The sequence below is a fragment of the Larus michahellis genome, chromosome 8, assembly GCF_964199755.1.
Source record: "Larus michahellis chromosome 8, bLarMic1.1, whole genome shotgun sequence".
Taxonomy (NCBI): domain Eukaryota; kingdom Metazoa; phylum Chordata; class Aves; order Charadriiformes; family Laridae; genus Larus; species Larus michahellis.
In genome coordinates, this window is record NC_133903.1 from 16,694,490 (window position 1) to 16,714,992 (window position 20,503).

General features: G+C 57.1%; 2 protein-coding genes across 6 annotated transcripts in view; both read right to left on the reverse strand.

The window, feature by feature from the left end:
* Positions 1–193: 193 nt before the first annotated feature.
* On the reverse strand, positions 194–3,221 carry NUDT16L1 (nudix hydrolase 16 like 1). Of its 2 annotated transcripts, XM_074596535.1 has the most exons (3): positions 2,932–3,221; positions 2,236–2,496; positions 194–1,219 (listed from the first exon to the last, which is right to left on the reverse strand). In XM_074596535.1, exons 1-3 carry the CDS (start codon positions 3,157–3,159, stop codon positions 746–748), a joined length of 963 nt encoding a protein of 320 aa, XP_074452636.1. In that variant the 5' UTR covers positions 3,160–3,221; the 3' UTR covers positions 194–745. The 2 variants fall into 2 exon arrangements, with proteins under 2 accessions (XP_074452636.1, XP_074452635.1); XM_074596534.1 differs by lacking the exon at positions 2,236–2,496 and having other exon boundaries at positions 2,932–3,219.
* A 785-nt stretch (positions 3,222–4,006) lies between these two features.
* MGRN1 (mahogunin ring finger 1) overlaps positions 4,007–20,503 on the reverse strand; it is a 58,118-nt gene continuing 41,621 nt past the window's right edge. Inside the window, exons 9-18 of one of the 4 annotated variants that reach the window (XM_074596532.1) lie at positions 17,224–17,292; positions 14,874–15,033; positions 12,301–12,410; positions 11,015–11,080; positions 8,247–8,470; positions 7,199–7,322; positions 6,621–6,670; positions 5,553–5,656; positions 4,836–4,880; positions 4,033–4,265 (exon numbers count right to left, since the gene is read on the reverse strand). In XM_074596532.1, coding sequence (XP_074452633.1) covers positions 4,840–4,880; positions 5,553–5,656; positions 6,621–6,670; positions 7,199–7,322; positions 8,247–8,470; positions 11,015–11,080; positions 12,301–12,410; positions 14,874–15,033; positions 17,224–17,292 — 948 coding nt within the window. In that variant the 3' untranslated portion in view covers positions 4,033–4,265; positions 4,836–4,839. Of the gene's footprint in view, positions 4,266–4,835; positions 4,881–5,552; positions 5,657–6,620; positions 6,671–7,198; positions 7,323–8,246; positions 8,471–11,014; positions 11,081–12,300; positions 12,411–14,873; positions 15,034–17,223; positions 17,293–20,503 lie in introns of all 4 variants that reach the window. The other 3 variants (XM_074596529.1, XM_074596533.1, XM_074596531.1) reach the window with 3 other exon arrangements.

Sequence of the window (20,503 nt, forward strand, 5' to 3'; positions counted from 1 at the left end):
CTCTGCCCCAGCTTCCCCCGGCTGAGGGGGGCTGCTCCAGGCACTGCCCTTCCCCTGCCCCCCAGCTTCTCCCTGGCGCAGTCCAGCACGGAGCAGGAGGCAGAGGGAAGCTGCGCTGCCCCAACCGCCCCCAAAGCTCTGGGCAGCTGCAGGCTCTGTGCTAGCAGCCAAGAACGATCCTGACTGCGACGCGTTCAGCAAAGCCATTTATTCCACTTTCCTGCTCCCACAGATCTCCAGGTAGAAACCCACACGAGCGCTCCCCCAGGCCCCAGAGGGAATTCACGACACGCTGCCCCGTTGTGCCAGCACCCTGAGCCGGAGCCCTTCCACCGGCGCTGGCAGAGCTGCTTTGATCAGCGGCCCCGTCCCTCAGCTGTGTCCGCTGCAAACACAGCCGCGTCCAAGTCAACACGGGGCATTTAAAAAATAAGACGGTTTTGTTCCTTAAAAAAATGAAACTGGGACCTGACGGCAGCAGTGTGTCCCTGAAATCAAAGCGTAATTCTAAGGCTTCGGCGCCCTCACGTGCATGAACTCTCTGCAGGGGGCTGTGCAGGTTGATCTGGGAAGCTCGCTAGAGTTTAATGGCCATAAAAATACATAGCTGTCCCCTGCTTCAAACAAACCCTCCCGGCTGGGCAGCAGAATCGCGTGGGCAGCAACCGCAGCCAGCGACGGGTTGGAAAGTTAGAAGAAAGTCTCTATTCTCACCCACTTTTAATCAAGCGCAACCGTGGCGGCGTCATTCCATCGGCTCGGCTACCGGCTGCTCCGCCACAGCGTTCGCCCCCAGCCCCACTGGCTGCTCCACCGCCTCAGCCCCCGGCACAGCCATCAGCTGCTCCGCCACGGCCTGGCTCTCCAGCCCAGCCACCGCCTGCTCCGCTGCCTCGGCCGCTGCCTGCGCAGCTGCCTGGTTCTCTGCCCTATCTGCCAATTCGTTGCCTGTTTTAGCTGACGCCACCAGCTCGTTCGCCTGCTTAGCGGCGGGCGCGTTTCCCATCGCCCCCGCTGCCTGGTCGATGGCCGGCTTCTTCGGCTTCTGCGTAGCAGCCACTGCCTCGGCCAGCTTCTCCTCCGGCACCATGTTCAAGATCTTCAGGGCAAAGAGCAGCTGGAATTTGGCGGTTCCAACGAAGGAGTTGGCCAGGAAGTTGGGCAGCCCGCCCATGCGGTCCTTCTGGGTATAGAGGGGGACACGGACCATGCCCATCACCTGCAACAGCATGGAGCACAGCTCAGCAGAGGCCACGACAGCACCAGCCCCCCCCCCCCCCCGCCCCGCACCACCCTCTGCCCCCACACCCTCACCCCAGCACCCCGCCAGCCCACAGCCCTGGCCCCCCCCTGCCAGATCCTGCCCCCCACCCCACACCGACCCCTGCCCTCTCCTGCCTGCGCTGGCCCAGCCCGGCTGAAGCCCCTGTGCTGTACCACCCCCCCGCCCCCGAGCCCCTCCAGGCCCCTGCTCTCCCTGCCCAGCCCAGCCCTGGCTCCATTCCCCCTCCTGCCCCTTCAGGGGGATCCCGCTGCCCCAGGCCGCTACAGGGAGCCCCGTTCCCCCCTCCGCACCCTGCCCTGCCTGGGGACACCACGGCTCACCCTCGCGTCCCCCTCAAACACAACCTGGGGCCAACTGCCTCCAGTCACGCAGCTGCTGAAACCCACCGAGCGCCATCGGGGTGCGCTGGGAGACCCTAATTCTCCCGCTCTACCCCAGGGCGTCAGCCGGACCCAGCTACCAGGGAGGAAATCTGCCTCCCGCACCACCTCCGTGCAAGCCGAGGAGAACTCGGGGTCGAGCAACACATCACCGCACCGAGGGTCACGATTCCGGTCCAGGTTTACTCAGCCCAGGGCAGGGGGAGATGCCCACCAGACGCGAGACGGACCTCACCCGCATCCTGAGGCTAAGCGGGTAAAAATAGGGCTCCTCCCTAAGCGGGCGATCACTGGGAATGGCCGGAGCTCAAGCTCGCTACGCTCCGGAGCCCGAGACGCCACCTCAGCCAGCAGCCAAACCTCCTAACACCGGGGCTACGCGGCGGTGCACGGCACTCGCCGGCGGCAGCTCTACATGCGGTGCATTCCCCCGCTGGGCTGCGAGAGCCCAGCAGACCTAGGAGGGAAGCTTTGTCTTCCCTGGGGGGGGTGGGGTGGGGGGCTGGTGGGGGGGGCGGAGGGGCTACCGTTAGCTCAGAGCTCTACACACCCCCTCCCTGGATGTCCCACCTCCAGCCCGTGGTCTCGGGAATGCACCGCGCTGATCTCGATGGTATGCAGCTCCTCCAGGGTCAGCTGCCTGGCGTAGAAGTGTGCCACCACGCGATGTGGCCCCTCTGTCAGGTGCGAGCACAGATAGTCAGCTTCCGTCAGGCGCACACAGCCCAAACCCAAGCCCAGCACCCGATTCAGACCGTCCTCCAGGGACCAGTAACGGCGATCCACGAACCCCCCGGGAAAGCCCAGTAGTCCGTCAAATCGCATCTGCATCTGCAATAGAGGCGCATGGTGTTAATGGGGCACGGCGGAGCCCCCGGTGGCGGGGGGGAGAGGGGAGGCCTCCGGGCTAGGCGGAGCAGCGCGGGGGGGGGGAGAAGCCTCCCGGCCGCCTCCGGCGCGGCCCTACCAGCTCCAGCGCGTCCACGACCGTTCACCGACACTGTCTCCGACAGCTCCGGGGAGTGGGGGGGGAGCCCAGGCGGAGCCGCCCCGGCCGCACAGCCGCGGGGGCCGCCTCGGCCAAGCCTGATGCTACCGCCCTGCACGGCAACTACCGAACGGCCACAGCCCGCCCGCCGCCCGCCCGGGCCCGCCCGCCCGCAGCCCGCCTCCCCCGCAGCCCGAGGGCCCGCCCGCACCCCCTGCTCCCGCCCCGGTCCCGGTGCCCCCGTCTCACCCCCTCCCGCCCCCCCCCCCGCCCCTCACCAGCACGGCGTAGCGCAGCGGGATGCGGCCGAAGAGCATGCCCGGGTTGGGGGCGTACAGCATGGCGTGGCACGAGTGGCTCCAGCCCGGGCCCAGCCGCATCGCCTCGTACCGCGTCAGCGGCTTCAGCTCGGGCACCCCCGGCACCCCCAGCGTCGGCAGCGGCGGCAGCGCCCCCGCGCCCGCCGGCAGCGCGCCCATGGCCGCCATCGCCCCCATGGCCGCCATCGCCTCGCCGCCCGCCCCGCGAGACCGCTGCGCGCACGCGCGGCGGCGGCGGCGGCGCAGGAGGTGGGGCAAGCGGCGGCGCCAGCCAGTGGCGGCGCGCCGCGCGCCGCGGGGCCAATGGGCTCTCGGCGGCGACCGCCGACCCCTCCCGCCGCGCCCGCCCCTGGCGGGGCGGGCGCCCAATCGGAGAGGGCGCTGCTGCCCGCGTCGCTCGCCATATTAGGCAACGGCCTAATGAGCAGCCAATGAGAGCAGAGCTTACGGGGGGGGGGGGGGGGGAAGGAGGGAAGCCGAAGGGCACGCCGGGAAGGTGGTGGGAGCGGGCGGGATGACCGCCCGGCGGCGCCGTGGCCACGCCCACAACGGATTCAGACCCCGCCCCCAAGGGATTCGGCCCCGCCCCTCCGCTCCCAGGCTCCGCCCCAAGGGAATATAGCCCCGCCCCTTCGGTCACACGCCCCGCCCCCCCAGGCTCCCAGGCCCCGCCCCCCCCCGCGGGACGCAGCGCCGCACACGGGGTCCCCGTTCCCGGTGCCCCGCCCCGCCCCGCCAAGGCCGGACTCAGGTGGCTGCTCCACGGGTTTATTCCTACAAACATAAAGAGGGGGGAAGAGGGGAAGGGAGGGGAGCTCGCCCCTGGAGCCGCCGCAGAAGCAGAACAAGGCACACGGCGTGGGCAGCGCCGGGATCCATGGGGGGGGGGGGGGGGGCGTGGGGGTCAGCCCCGGCCCACCCCGTTCGGGGTGGGCCGGGGCTGACCCCCACACCACCCCCCCCCCACCCCCCCCCCAGAGAGCCCTGCAGCAAGGCTATATACAGGGGCAGTGACAGCAAAGTGCTGTGCTCAGTGTGTACAAAATATACAACGGTAGTGTCCTTCATCTGCTGCTTTTTAACCCCAAAAACCCCAGCCCGCCCATCCCACCCCCCACACACACGTAAAAACACTATGTCTGGGGGTCCGGCGGGAAGGGAGGTGCGCGGGTCCCCCGCTCACGAGAGATTCTGCTCGTCCTCCAGGTGAAGACGCGTCTGCTCAAAGAGAAGGGGCTGCGTGGGGCTGCCGGTGCCGCGGCCGGGGAGCGTCTTGGTGAAGTCGGATGAGCCTGAGTTGAGGAGAAATGGGGGTTTCAGCCACAAAAATGCCAACCGCTGGGGTCAGACTAAGCGGCCCTAGGCAAGGTGCTGGGTCCTGGGCGCAGGAAACATGGGCCAAGGAGAGTAGGACACCCACCAGCCCCCTGGACTGACCACAGGAGCCCACAAGCTCCATCCCTGCTAAGATGCAGATTCAGCAAGAGCCAGGGGTGGGACACAAAGGGGACACACTATCTGCCACCGGTAGAAGCCAGCCAGATGTTCATGGTGCCCACCAGGCAGCAGAACCCTCACCCAGGAGCCCAGCAGAAGCTGGTGGGGAGGGCTGAGCCTTCTGCTGCCCTGAGTGGTGTGTCCCGGCACTCGGGGACAGCAGGGACCCGTGCGGGGATGCTGTTGTCAGGAATGGGAAGGGAGCCAGGACAGAGCCTGCAGTGCAGGCTGGATGGTTTGTTGCCCCCTCCTTCCCTACCCCAATGGCTAGGATCAGCCCCATCCCCGCTCTCTCCTGGCCTTCCCGGGAGGGGTCCTGCTGCCCCAACACAACAGCGACGCGTAAGAAGAACGAGAAGACGTACCAGCTTACTCCTCTATACCAATAGAGCAGGAATCGGGACCCAGTGCTGCCCAAGACAGGAGGGAGGAAGGCAGACAGAGAGGGAAGGAGACATTAGAGAGGTGCTCAGAACAGACTGTGACTCTACGGAAGAAAACACTCTGCAACGACAACAGTCGGGGGCGAGGCCAGCGCAGTGTCCCATGGCCACACTGGCCAGCAAAGCACGGCACTCCGTGGCCCTCCCTGCCGCAACACCGGCCCGTGGCAGAGGGGTGCCCGCAGCCCCCAACGCCGGCTCAGTCTCCCAGAAGCCGGCCCAGATGGTTCCCCTCCCTCAGCCGAAAGCAGGAGCGCGGTTTGGGGGCAGGCATGGGAGGCCACCGTCACATAACTGTGCCATCGAGCGTCCACAGCCCAGAGAGGAGAAAGGAGAGGAAGGACAGAGACAAAAGGGTGAGGGAGGAGGAGAGAGAAGTAGGGAGTGAGTTACCTCTGTGTTAGCCCCCCTTGCCCACAGCTCGCTCTGCCCACTGGGAGGAAGCGGGAGCCCACACTCCAGGCAAATGCATCCCTGTCCCATCCCGAGGATGGAGCATGCCACCCCAGCCAGGGAGGCTGCCATGGTCAGGCACACGGTCCACAACGCCCCCCGGGACCCTCAGTGACTCGAACTGGGGCTGCAAACGCAGCAGGTCAGCAGCAATGGTGCCTCCGACCCCAAGAGTGCAGCCATTACCTGGCAGGTAGACATCTACCGGAGGGTCGCTCTCCGACTGTGTCAGGCTCCTGTGCTCGCCGCAGCTGCCGTCCTGCAGCACATCTTCGACGGAAGGCGGGCGGCTACCTAGAGCCAGACAAAAGCACAGCCCCTCAGTCCCCAGGACCAGCTCTGCAGGGGCACGCGGCCAGGACAAGTTGAGATCTCCCACGTGAGGAAGGTCCCCAGGTCCCCCCAGCCCCACAGAGGTCTCAGGAGAGCTGGTCAGACTGGCCCAGGTCACAGAGTCGAAGAGCCACCACTTCATATGGGGGTTCATGCCCCAAAAGGCAACCAGCACTCCCCTCTCAGCCCTCTGGATGCTGACTGAGCACCAGAGGCCCATCCCAAAGACACGGGGAACATCCTGCATGCCCAGTACGGTGGCCATGCTCTCACTGGGACCACAGTGGTGCACACAGTCGTCTCCCACTCCGCCATGCGAGGAGACAGCCCATGGCACGGAAAGCTCTACTTGTGTAGAGCTCACAGCAAGGAGAGATGCTGAAGGGGGCCTACAAGAAAGCTAGAGAGGGACTTTTTACAAGAGCGTGCAGTGATAGGACGAGGGGTAATGGCTTCAAACTGGAAGAGGGGAGATTTAGATGAGACATCAGGAAGAAATTCTTTGCTGTGAGGGTGGTGAGCCCCTGGCCCAGGTCGCCCAGAGAAGCTGTGGCTGCCCCATCCCTGGAGGTGTTCAAGGCCAGGTTGGATGGGGCTTGGAGCAACCTGGTCTGGTGGGAGGTGTGCCTGCCCAGAGCAGGGGGTGGCACTGGGTGGGCTTTAAGGTCCCTTCCAACCTAACCCATTCCATGATTCTACGCTTGGCAAATAAACCAGTGAGATTTTTTGATTTTGCCCCCCCCACACTTCCCAGGAGAGACCCCAGTGCCTTTCTCTGGTGAAGCACAGCAGCTCAGAGATGGACTTTGGGGGCTGGATGTTTCTGAACTCATATGTTCATTCCCCAACTGTCCCCTGTCCCACCACAGCGGAGCTGGACACCAAGATGAGGTCTGGCCAGCCCCACGGCCAAGCGTACACCTACCCAGCTGCAGGGATGAGGCCTCCTCGATCTCTTCCCCTGCCACACTCTGTAAGGAAGAACAGCACAGGTTACTTCTGCGGGCTGGAGGCCTTTGCTGCGCTTCTCTCCTGCTCTGGCTGTCTCCAAAGAGCTGTGCTCGGGGCCAGGGACTCATTTCCCAGGGGGAGCAAGGGGCCACCCACCAGCGCTGTGGCACCACGGGCTGGGATGGAGGAGTTTTAGAGGCAATGGGTGCTGGAAGCCCAGCAAGGCCCAGCTGCCAGCCCTGCCCCAAACACTGCTGGGCCCGCCCAGGAGGCTGGGGGAAGGTCAGCTCTGCCACAGCTCCAGCCAAGTGGCTTTCCAACGCTCCCAAAGAGGTGTTAGGGGCACAGGGAGCTTCCCTGTGGAGCCCTACAGGTAAATCAAGGCAGCCGAGACTGTTGGCTCTGGGCTACTCGTGCTAACAAGCTCATCTTTGCCCTGTCACTGAGGAAGGGATGGCCCTTCACAAGGAACCTCCCGTGTCCCAGATGAAGCCCCCCCCCGCAGAAGAGCTCTGGCTCGGAGAAGCTCCCCAGTGGAGCACACTTACTTCTGGAGAGCTCGTCTCTCTCAGGACCAGCTCACCCCCGCTCAGTGGTGGCTGCGAGTCCGAGTCCTCAGAGAGCTTCTCTTCATCTTCCTCGTGGATTGGGGACGAGGGAGACCGTAGTGTGCTGTGGCAAGAGAAACTCCATTTGCAAGGAGCTGCAGTGCTGCCAGCACCAGGGGCCCTGGCAGATTTGGTGGCAGCAGCTCAAGTTGTCACCACCCCTGCCCTGTCCCTCCACCAGCAGCATGAGCAGGAGCTCAAATTATTGAGCTAAATTCACCAGGGTCCTCTCCAGTATCAGCTACAGGGAGAACAGCAGCAGCAGAGTTTCGGGGACAGAGCCAAGCGGTGCAGAGCTTCGGCACAGTAACACAACTGGGACAAAGCTGCCTTTGCATGGAAAGCGAGGCCCAGGTCCCACGCTGCTCCTCACACCTTCACAGGCTCCCTTCCCAGGGGGAAATTTGGAATGGAGCATAGTGAGGAGTGCCAGGAACAAACCCTGTCTGACCCCATCTGTACGGCCCCGCGAAGGACACATAAAGGGCACCTGCAGTGGGCTGCCCACTCCACGGCATCCACACCTACATCCTCCATCACAAGGCCACTAGAGGAGGCTTCAGACAACAACTAAAGGGCATCACTCAGCATTTTGTGCTCTGAAACTGAGGTCACTTCCCTCCCCATTCTTTTGTTTCTGGGGAACTCCATGGAAAGCTGAAATCCAACAAGGTTTAGATGTCAAATGCAGATTGAGGGACTAACTGCATTGGAAAGAAGACATTTTCATCTAATGTTTGGAGGAAATCTCCTTGTTAAAAATCCTCTTTCTTTTGGTGACAAAGCCAGCCCTTAGGAGACTTAAGCCGGTCACCTCAGGCTGAAGACAGGGTTGGTGTCCCAGTTCTCTCACTGGCCTCCTCAAATTCTGAGTTAGCAGTGCTACCAGTGACTGGACCAGTCGGAGCCCTCTCCTGGCTCCCAGTGCATGTGGCCACAAGCCCTCAGGGCTTGCAAGAGGAGTGTGCCCCTCCGTCCCCATGCTGACCTATCTGGTGACTTGCTCCGCTTGCCCTTCTGGTGGCTGCTCTCCACGGCTCTGTCCATCCCAACAAGCGGTCGGCTCGCAGGCGGCATCCCATCCACCACACCCGAGTAGTTGATTTCTTCATACAGAGGAGCTGATGGGATGGAGGGGGAAACAGAGCGAAGGCCATTCAGCGCTTCCAGCAAGGAAATGGGTTCGTAGCCTGGAGGGATGTTGTCAGAGCTCTGTGGGTGAGAAAGAGAGGGGTAGGTTAAGAAGCCCTCACCAGGCTGGAAGCCCCCCTAGAAAGGGGAGGCCCCGCTGCAGCCCAGCCCTGCATCTCCCACACTGCGCTCCCAAGCAGCCCATCCCCACAGCCACCTCTCCAGAGAGCCTCAGCCCCCTTCCCCACAGCCACACACTCCCCTGGGGGTTGTAACACCGATGGTCCAGGCAAGTTTCTGGAGCAAAGCTTGAGAGATTGGGCACCTCAGCAAGCCAGAATGTGGCTCAGCACCCGCCCTGCCATACAAGGGAGGTCTTTCAAGAGCCAGACAAGGAGGGTGAGAAAGCAGGTTCCTAACAAAGCTGCTAGAAAATACATGGGTTTTTTTCTCCTAAAAGTTCCTCTATGGTTCAGAGACCCTTCCAGCTCAGCAAGCACCCCACTTGGGCTCCCAGCCCTGGTACACGCAGCAGTTTGACAGCACCACCAGTGTCACCGAGAGAGAGTCGAAGGAGGGGAGCATGTGTGCACCAGCTGGGAGCTGGTCCTCAGAGCCTCCACCACTTCCACCTCTCCTATGGTCTCGGTCCTCTGAGCTGCTCACGCTGGCTCTCTGCACAGTCACCTCTGCTGAAAGGTAGGAAAGGGATCACAGAACCACTGACCTCGTAAAGGAGGAGGGCAAAACCACACCAACTCCCATTCCCTCTGTAACTCGCTAAGCTGCCAAAGGGACCCTTGCAAAGCCATTAAACCAATGCTGGTTTCCTCATGATCATAAAGATCCTGTGGACTCGAAGACAAACAGGGTTTATGCTGCAACCCAGTGGGCCACAGGCAGCTCAGCCCGGCCTGCTGCAAGGAGACGAGGTTGCAGCAGTGCAGGCTTACATTAAATTGAGCTGTTTCAGCCCTATATCCTCAGGGAGGGGGTTCTGTGGTGTACCTAAGATGGCGTGCTGCTGCGAAGCCTGTCCATGAACTCCTGTAGCTTCTCTGTGCCTGATCTCCCACTCACAGCTGCAGATGAGCCTGCCCAGCAACCTGTTCCAACGCAGCCGCTAATCTGGTGCGAGCTGATTGCTGAACTGACTCACTGGTGGTCACAGAAGGAGATAGATCTGACAGGGAGGAAGGAACGAGAGGCACCTGGGGTCAAGCATAGGCCCACATCCCCTAAATATTGGTCTTGTGATGGCTATGAGCGTGCTGCGCTGAAGACCACAGCTGGTGATTGCAAGATAACCAACGGCTGAGCAAGGAATCGGTTCACAGTTGCTGCCACCTGTAGGCGGTGGGGCCAAAAGCCACCTCCATGAAAACTCATTTCCAGACAGCAGCTCCAAGCTGCTATTTCATGGACAGAAAAGTCAGGGAGACAACCCCCCCGGCCTCGCATTTGGAACATTTTCTCCTGGCTGTGTAGACCAAGGCGGGAGGGTTCAAAGGCTGCTCCTTTTGGTTCGCTGTGGTGAAAGCTCAGAGGAGGAGGATTTCTCAGCCAACGGTTACAACATCCTCACTGCAAGTTACCGAGCTTTCAAACAAGCCTAAGAGACACTGCTGTCTCCTGGCACTACTGCACTACTACCACTACACCACCCATGGAGCCCACTGCTCCAGCAGGAGGACTGCTCGTCGCTGCAGGAGGCTTGCAGAGAGGCAGGGTCATGCCAAGCTTCCAATAGCCTCATTACCTGAACCCAACTTCTGGTTTTCTCCAGACCTGACAAGCACAGCAAGTCATGTTCCTCATGAGGCCAACCGTCTAGGCCGGCTTGAGCAAAAGAAAACTGCAGGCTCCTTGATATGATGAAAGCTGTAGCTGCATTTGATGGGAGTACACAAAGAGGGCACAAACAGACCCTTCCTGGCCTGGGGGACACCCTCCCACCCTCACCGTTCCCCTTCCCGGCTCCTGGTCCCCCACAATTGCCATTCACACTGTCCTCAGCACGGTGTCCCAGTTACACACTCTCACACCAACTCGCAGAGGCCCCAACAAAACAAGCTCCATCCTTCCCGTTTCTGTAAAAGCGAAACAGCCCATTGCAGCCAGTGTTCCCGAACGCAAGACCTGGTCCCACCGTGCCTATCTGTCTACCTCTACATCCCAGCACCGGGGGTGGAAACCACAACAAGATGTGCCCATGCCAGACTGCCACGGGGATGAGACAAGTGCAAGCTTTTGGGTGAGCCAAGGGGACAGCAGCTTACCCACAGTCCTACAAAGCTACGAAAAATGTTTTGGCCAGGAACTATAAAGCAGACAGGCTCAGGACCTGGGGACAGTCCCTGAGAGCCAGCGTCAGCCCCTGTGGCAAGCTGCTTCCATCGCGCTTATTCCTCCACACGCAAACCAGGGAGGTCAGTGATGGTCCGTGCAGGGTGTGAGCGAATCGCCGCTAAAATGGAGGCGGCACGTGGAGCGTGACAGCCCGTGCAGGGGCACAAGTCAAACCCAGCGTGTTAGCAAGCCCTCGCATGTGTGACTCTTCCAGGTGCTAGTGACGCCGCTTGCAAAGAGTTGCTGTAGGAGCCAAGTACAACCAAGTCCACTTACTGTTTCCCTTCTAGGCTTCCTGCTGGGCAGGGAGACAGTGCTCACTTTAAGGGGTTTAAAGGGACACTGTCAAGAGAAAACCATGTTTTAAAGAAGCTGTTTCTTGAGGTTAGTGACAGGAAGAGATACACAGCATCTCCTCACCTCACTGCAGGTGACAGCACCTGCTTCCTTGCCACACCACCACACCATCCTTCACAACAACCCTCGGGGTTTCTCCCCTGCCTTATTTCTTAGCCCCAGTTGAAGGCAGCAGGGCTACAACGCTGCAGAGGACAGATGGGTAAAACCAGGCTCTTCCTGTGACAGTATCTTTCTGTTTCCATGAAAGTCTGTAAGATGATCTAGATGCAGATCTCCCTCTCCTCACTCTGATCTCGTGTGTCTCGCCAGACCCAGCTGTGCAACAAGCACTGCTCAGGCAACGACCTGCTGCCCTCACCGCACTGGGGACATGCGACTGGGCCCCGAGGCCACCAGCACCACACTTTTCATCCCACGCTCCCTCAGCTGCCTGCCGAGCCCCCGATCACTCAGGGAGGCTGGCACAAAGAGGCCTTTCTGCCACCATGCTGAGAACCTCGATGCCAAGAGCATTTCATCAGAGCGTGCTGCCACACAGATGTGCGTGCAAGTCAAACTGGAACCCCTCCCATTGTCCCAGCTCCCACCCTGAAGTGCCCAGAGACTGCCACTTTTCTGCTGGGACAGGCCCCGAGAAATATCCTCAGACTGAGGTTTCTGTGGATTTGCTTCCTCCAAAAGACGGGAGGGCACTTGGCTAAAACCAGCTGTATTACTAATCCTCAAGAGGAGAGATCCTGGCTGTCTAGCAGGGTTGACAAGAATCACAGAATTGTTAGGGTTGGAAGGGACCTTAAAGATCATCTCGTTCCAACCCCCCTGCCATGGGCAGGGACACCTCCCACTAGATCAGGTTGCTCAGAGCCCCATCCAGCCTGGCCTTAAAAACTACCAGGGATGGGGCATCCACCACCTCTCTGGGCAACCTGTTCCAGTGTCTCACCACCCTCATGGTGAAGAACTTCTTCCTAACGTCCAGTCTGAATCGACCCATCTCTAGTTTTAATCCATTCCCTCTAGTCCTACCATTACCCGAAGAAAGGCTGCACTGCTCAGGAAGACCTCGCTCCAAGGCCTGAGCGCACCTCCTGAGGTCCCAGGGACGCCAGCCATCAGGCCAAGCAACTCGTGCATGCACAAGCTGCTCTGCTCAGGCTGAGACCAGTGCCCAGGCTTTGTACACGGGGTTGCGAGGTACTTACGGAGTGCTCGTCATGGTCAACACTCTGTGCCAAGACAGGGCTGAACGACACCGGCGACAGAGCTCCCGGCTTCTTCCTCACAGCCCGGATCTGCAGCAGAGCGCGGAAGGCTAGGAGAGAACAGCAGGCAGGTGACCACGCAGCCAAACAAGACCAGGCCATGCCAGACACGTGCAGGAGCAACTCAGCTCGCCACAGACATGCCGTCAGCATGGGGGAGCTCCATGTGTGCATGGGGAGCAGGGCTACGGAGCACACCAAGGCCAAACGCTATGGTCTGGCTTCTAGTTGTTTGGTCTATACTGGAGAGACATCTGCTGGCCAAAAACATCTGGGTACTCATAGCCCTTGTGGAGAACAGGTACTGCCTGCCCCGGTACAGTCACGTACAGAGGTGCTTCAGGCCTGACACCGTACAACACAATAACGAACACATGAGCTCGCCTCGGGCAGCACACTGCGAGAATGGTGGGGGACCTCATGTAAAACCCTGGGGTCCAGCTGGCGCTGGAAGCATCGCTCCTGCCATTGGCTGCTGACTCACTGACCAACGCTCTGGTGGTGAGAGGCTCTGCAACAGCTTCAAACCCAGCCAGAGGGTTAGTGGCTGAACTCCTGTCTCCAGCTCAGCAATCCCTTGGTCCTCCCACCACAACAGCTTTGATCTCCACTCCCTGCCCACAGTCCCATTTTCTATCTGCAGATCTTTAATATTGTTAGTTCCTCTGTGCCAAGGGCACATATGAATGAGCCAGACATCTGTTCTGATGCAGCTGTAAGGACTTGCTCGCACAAAAGGAAAAGCCCAGGCATTTCTTGTAGCACCCAGATGCTTGTAAGATCAGCCTAGAGTCAGAGGACAGAGGTGCAAACCTATCCTCGCTGCCTCTGCCCTCCCCAGAAACAGATTCCCAGAAAGTCTGACGTGGGGGCACTTTCCAAACAACTACAACCTACTCCGCTGCAGCATGCAGATGAGCTAATGGAAAGAGACCTGGGAGTCCTGGTGGACAACTGGATGACCATGAGCCAGCAATATGCCCTTGTGGCCAAGAAGGCCAATGGCATCCTGGGGGGCATCAAGAAGAGTGTGGCTGAAGACCGAGGAAGGTCATCCTCCCCCTCTGCTCCGCCCTGGTGACGCCACATCTGGAGTGCTGGGTCCAGTTCTGGGCTCCCTGGTTCAAGAAGGACAGGGAACTGCTGGAGAGGGGACAGCAAAGGGCTACCAAGATGATTAGGGGACTGGAACATCTCTCTTATGAAGAAAGGCTGAGGGATTTGGGTCTTTTTAGTCTGGAAAAAAGACGACTGAGGGAGGACCTTATCAACACTTATAAATACTTAAAGGGTGGGTGTCAGGAGAATGGGCCAGGCTCTTTTCAGTGGTGCCCGGGGACAGGACAAGGGGTAACGGGCACAAACTTGAGCATAGGAAGTTCCACCTAAACATGAGGAGGAACTTCTTTGCTGTGAGGGTGGCAGAGCCCTGGCACAGGCTGCCCAGAGAGGTGGTGGAGTCTCTGTCTCTGGAGACATTCAAACCCGCCTGGACGCGTTCCTGTGCCACCTGCTCTGGGTGACCCTGCTCTGGGAGGGGGTTGGACTGGATGATCTCCAGAGGTCCCTTCCAACCCTACGGTTCTGTGATTCTGTGTAATGCTGTTCCTGTGCTTTAAGTTGTGCTACTTAGAGTCAAAGCCGTCTGGCACTTCCTCTGATAAGATCTTTCACAAGATCAGATGTTACTGCATCTTTGCCAAGTTTGAACTGTTAAGACTTAATTTCTCAGGCCAAACATCTGTCAGGCTTTTTCTTCTTTTCCTGAGAAGTATCAATTAGAAGCAATCAAATACCTCAGAGAACAAGAACAGGTAAAACACATGATCTGTCTATTTCAGCAAGAACACAGGCATTTTCTCAAGAGATTCCTATGCCTCTGTGCTTTTGAGAAAAGACATGGAATTAAGCAAGTGCTGCCTGAGTGAGGTATTTCATTTCTTCCATCTTTTGGGAGCTGAGCAATACAGGGGTTAAGCAGATCCTCCTAACTCTCCTGGCAAAGCAAAGGACTCCAAATTGATTGTTATCTCATCTCTGCCTTCCTGGTGAAGTCAAAGTAAGGTTGTCAGAGGGGAAAAAAAAATCATGCAAAGTACTTGGACAGCCCTCTGGTGGGGCTGGCTGCTGTCTCGGCCAGATACTCTCAGGATAAAGCTTCTATGTCTCCTCCTTTGGGGGATTTTCCATCTTCTTCACCAAAACACAAGAACTGCCCACATGGCGTGGCTCAGAGCACCTGCACCTTCAGATCCATCCCAAGGAGAGAGCAAGTGGCCAGGGAGGCACTGGACAAAGGGCTGTTCTCCCATGTGCTCTCTTCCTTCCCTCTTTTTGAGGACAGTTATTTTGGGTGCCAGGAATCTCCAGGTGCCAGCGAGAGCAGGAGCATGTTCGATGCTGAGCCTTGGGGTGGGGTGCATAAAATACACACTCCCTCTCACAGCCTGTACTGACTTAACAGGAGCCGCAGGATGGAGAAAGATGCCCTTGTTTCCTGGGCACATACTCACGCAGCCTGCAGATGGGGCAGTTGTTGGCCTGGTAGCGCAGGGTGTCAGCACAGGAATTGCACAGACAGAGGTGTCTGCAGGGCAGAATGAGGGTGTCACGGAGGTCCGACAGGCAAACCACACACTCGTTGCTGTTGTCACTGTTCTCGTCATCCGAAGGCTGCAATGACAGGCAAGAGGTTGGCATGTGAATGGTAAAAGCCACGCCAAACTGCCACGGGACTCTGGAGCATGGGGAAGTTTCCCACCCAAAAGGCTGTGAGAAGCTGGCATTCTCTTTCCAAAGCTCTCAGCCGGGGTTTCTCAAGGAGAGCAAGCTCTAGCCCACACAACCCTGCTACAGACACTCCTTCCTCTCAGGGCTCTGCTCTGAGCTCACTAAGGTCAGAGATCTAGGCACTGCGCTGTGAATTCATGGCGTAGCTCTCCTTCCCCAGAGCTAGGCTGTGCACAGAGGGAGCCCCTTTGGGGTAGGGATCCCCTTGCCTGAGGGGGACCAAGAACAAGCTCCCATCTGCCAGCCTGGTGGCTCCCAGGGTCAGCAGGGAAGCTGGCTCTTTGGCAGTCCAGCCTTTTTGCCCCATGTCCACAGAGAGAGAGAGCAGCCCAAAAGGAGCTGCTTGCTGACTGTGGCAGGCAGCAGGTCAGGCCGCCCCAAGGCTGGACAGAAGGAGACTCTCCAGCCATGTCTAGCCCAGTTTCCACAGGTCTTTTGAACAAGTGATGGAGTGAGTGAGTGGTTCTCCTGCTACAACATCTTCGCCAGTCTCCTCCGCTGGCACAAGCTTCAATGCAGCTGCAGGAGAAGCAGCCTGGGATGCTCACCTGCTCACAGCTACCCTGGTAAAGAGGTCAGTGTGAACCCGTGAACGTGCATGACACAAGTCTTTCAATCACTCAGAGCCCCACAAACTGGATTACAGCCACTGAGCAAGATGTTGCTGGGAGGAGAAACCCACCCTTGAACCACAAGAACTCTCTTCACTGACACTTGAGAAACCCCACTGATGCCATGGAAGTTATGCCAGAGCCCACCAAACCGATGACCCATCATGGGCCACCCTCCACCTTCACCTGGTCCCACTTGACGAGGCCCCTTTGGTCACCAGGGCTAACACATGCTATACCACGTGCAACTTTGGTGTAAACAGCAATATACAGCATCTGCTGCTGTCACATCCACCCCCAGCCTGCTGACTATCCCCACAAAAGGCTGCAAGTCTGTCTCCCCTGTCACATGCACTCCTCATTTATTTTGGGAGGCAGGGAGGGCAGGCTTTTTGCTTTCCTATTCATACAGTTTGATAAGTATACTAGGAAGAACAAAAATGGGCCACTTGTCTGATAGGCCACAAATGTGTGATTGCTAAATCAAAAGAATCATCATAAGACCTTGGGGAACCCAGATGGAAGCCTTCGATCCTCTTAAATAGATCCTGTGCAAGAAAAATCTTTGAAAAGACTTCTCCCTCCTGCCTCCTCAGGCGCTAACTAGTGGCACAGATAGGTAGATATCACAGGATGCTTTGGGCAGGACACAGCATGGCTTGGATTGGAAATCCTGCCTGTCTTGCTCTGTGGCTACTCCTCTGTTTACAAATCACGCACTACACACACCAGAGCGGTCTAATCCTGAAGCCAGCACTTGGTACACTCTGCAACCCAGGTGGCAGCAAAGGGCAGCTCTACATAAGGCTAAAGCAAGCGTAAAGCAGTCACGTAATCTGCACGGGGATGTGCAGCAGGCTGGGATGCAGCAGAAGCTCCTGCCTAAAGACAGGCAATGTTTCTGGTTAAGGCATTTGCATACACTTCCCTTAGTGATGCTGTGCTCCCTCCTGCTGGAGATGCAGGCTGCTCTCTGGACACCGGCATGCCCTAAGGAACTCAGTTCCCAGCATCGCTACAGGAATATGCAGCCCCCCTCCCCGAAACAGGAGAACATGAAGGAGCCACAGGAGCAAAGCAGAGGCACAACTGCCTTGACTGCAGAGAGGCAGTGACACTGGCCCACGGCTCTCTACAAGCCCTAAAAATCAGTGCTCTGAAACACCCATGGGACACCGATAGCTTTCTCACCCAGCAATCCCAGCCCCAGGGAATATCTTGATGAGTCTCATGCTACCTAAAATTATCTCAGCACAACTCCACTGACTGTTTGGGCTTTACAGCAGTGAGGACCTGCCATCCTCAGGCTTCTTCAGTGCCTGCAGGAATGACACAGACTTGACAATCAATCTGGGAAGCACCTCCACGTTGCCCAGCCAGGTCCCATAGTTAAGCTCAAAAGCAGAAGGTAGAGGCTGGAAATCCACAGCTCGGGGAGTAGAAGCTCTCTGAGCACCTTTACCTTGGTCTCTTGGTTATTTTTGTTCTCGATGCCGTAGATCTCCTGAAGCAGATAGCTCACCCGGTCAACCTAGGGAAGAAGACAACAGTTGGAGTGACAGATGCTCTGTCATTGCTGTTTCGTGATCACCTCCCCTCCTTCTCCATGTCAAAATGTCCATGTTATCCCCACAACAGTCAGATCCCCTACAGCTACATGAAAAAGTTAACAGAAACAAATATCGCAAAGGATAGTTGAGAGAATGAGTCTTTCCTTGCTCAAAAGTGGTGCCTGTCCTGTCTGGTCTGAGCAGACTGGCCCCTTCCAACACTATCAAAATCATCTACAAAACAAGTACTCTGCTTGACTCAGAGATCAAAAGGGAGTATGAACCCATAGCTCAAATAAGACGGAGGCAATCAGCTTTCCACAGTCCTTTCCTTCTACGAAGCACTGCTTAACTTTAACCAAGATGAACTTCCACCCATCTTTGTAACCTCAGGAGAAGTTCTGCCACCAACAGATCGTTACTGGCACATCAATGGCTGCACATCACTCCCTGTTCATCACCTGGGAGCATAAGGTCAAGCTACCAGAGACAGACAAACCATCTCCCTTAGCATGAGAAGCACTCGAAGGACAACTTTAGTGCAGTATCATTTATTACCATCTCCAGGCCCTTGGTGGCACCTCTAAATTGGGGTGTGTGGTGGCAGAAAGTGCTCCAGGCACAGTGAAAGCTGCTCACAGCCCCAAACCTGGGGCTGCCTTTACACAAACACTGGCAGCCGCCCGCAAACTCCCCCGAGCAGCTGAGTTAAAGCAGTAAGAGGTAAGAAAGGCTGATAGTCCAAGTCCCAGCAGAACACTGTGGGGTGTTCTCCGCTCTTCCCTAGCTTAGCCAGCAAGTAGAGACTCTAGCCTCTACAAGGATGCACAAAGTGTCCCAAGATCTGCTGCTACACAGCAGCTTCCCCAGAACAGGGCATGTTCCTCTGCACAAAACCCTGCAACAGGTAAGATGGTGAAGGGGTTGCAAGGTATCAAACTGACACATCTCATGAACAGGGGAAGGAAACGCTTTCCTGTCACCTCCAGTAACTGTCCAGTTGACACCATGCAGTGAAGCCAAGCCACTGGGAATCCAGTGCTTCAACAGCTCCTCAGTCCCAGGGGTTTTGCCATTTACACATGTAATTTGCCTCTCTCCTCACCTTTTGTCAAGCCAGGTGCTCAGAGGAGCAATGGCTCTGCCATGGGATTTCAGTGCTGAAGGTGACATCACACGCCAAGATAGGGGCAGGAGCTAGCTATATCCAGCCCGTTTGCCAGTTCAGAAATGCTCTGAGCTGGGATGCAGCAGCTTGAACAGACTCATTCCAGAGTCGTCCCGTTTAACTCAGCGTGCAGCTTACAGACAATCTGTTCTAGGCCCACATTTCAAGGCAATGAGGTCAGCTGTTGGACTGCTGAGCAAAATCCTCCGCAGTGGCTCACAACTCACCCAGGAAGTTTGGGAACAATTATGTGGGAGATGTCCTTTTGTAACTCAACTTTTCAAACAGAGGCTTGTTACAGCATCCCAACTCCTCGGAGGATCACGACGGGTGACAGCGAGTGCAGAAGCAGTCAACTCAAAGCACAGAAGAGGTCAGGAAGGGAAAGACCAGTCTCTTCAGGAGTCTGCATTTCTTTTGCTGCTTGGCTTTAAAACTCACCAAGAAGCTTGTGTCCCACTAAGAAAAGGGTGAGCAGTGCAACATGGCTCTTACTAGAAAGATCTCTAGGTTTTGAAAGAGGAGGAGGAAATAATGAGGAGGTGATTGTACACAATGCAGTCCTTCACCTTCACGCTTCTCCAACCCATCCCGCACCACGTCATCCTTCCAAAGGCTTCTGTTGCTATATACAGCCTCAGCTGATGCACACGGGAGCCACTGGCCAAGTCCAGGTCATGTTTTTCTGCTGATCCATCTGTTTGTATTCATCCATGCCGAATTTCTTTAAACAGGTTGGTAAATACATTATAACTGATCTCAGCTGAGAGAACAAAGCAGTTCAGCTCATTAGCTGCTGCTTCCCCCTCCCAAAGAGCTTTAGAGATCGATGCACACAAAAGGTACCCGGCAATGGCAAGGAGAGGAAGGCAAAAGAAAAGGAGCGATGGGGAAGAATGTAAAGTGTTATACAAATGGTTTACTTCAGACATATAGTCTATACCTATGCTCTTATGGGTGCAGACGCCATCTCAGTTTCAGTGGTACTGTGTGTTCTTCTAGCAAGAGATACTCCTATTTTAATAGCCACAGGAGAGAACATAAGCGCGTTACATTTCACAAACTGCCAATAAAAAAAAAAAAGTACCCACGACCAAACACTGAGTGGGAAGGTTACACACTCTGCCAGTACAGACAGACAAGCACACACTGTTTCGCTGCAGGAGTCAGCTAACCATACTGTGGTAGGGTGGGAGCTTCCAGCAAGAAAGCCCTCCATCTGGGGAGCCCAGAGTGCTAAACGGAGAACGGTACACACACTGTGCTAGTGTGCATGGTAACCCAACACCGACTCGGAGAGCTCACAGCCATGTAAGCACCGCTTTAAAAAAAAATTAAAAATACTTTTAAATCTCCCCAAAAACCCCCAAGCAAGATAAATGAGCGGCTTTTCATCAGCTCACAAATGCTCTTCTCTGATCAGAAGAGTATGCGAGAAGGAGGCACCACTGGCATCGCACTGCTCTGCTCCCTCAGTGCTCAGGCAGCCTCTTCTGGATGTTCCACTACAAACCTGCCTTCGCGTGCTCGATAGACTCCTTTCCGGAACAGTCTCTGTCTGTCTCTATTAAAAATACTTGTGGGATCCAGATCGATCGACTAGCCAGGAGATCACGCTGCAACACAGCCAAGTTAAGCACCAAGGAAGGGAGGGGAGCGCAGGTCAGTCTGGGACACACAGGACTCGGAACAGACGTCAGGCTGGAGCGGCGAGTAACTCACCACTAGCACTGGGACAAAGCTCTGGCAGCGAGTGCTGGTATTGCTGCCAGTGGGCACGAGCAAGTCAGAAGGACAGGCTGTAAGTCTCTGCACAGCGCTGGTGAGGCAGACAGCAAATTACCAAACGCGATTTTGATATATGATTAACTGGTACTGGTTTAGTGGCTCTTTTCTGACCTGGGGACTGGAAAGACCATCTTAGAGCAAAAAGTGTCTAATCAAGGCATCTTCTTGGGAGTAAAAGGCTTTTTAATTCAGATCAGAAAACACAAGCCATCAACCGCGAGCAGCTGAAGTCAAAC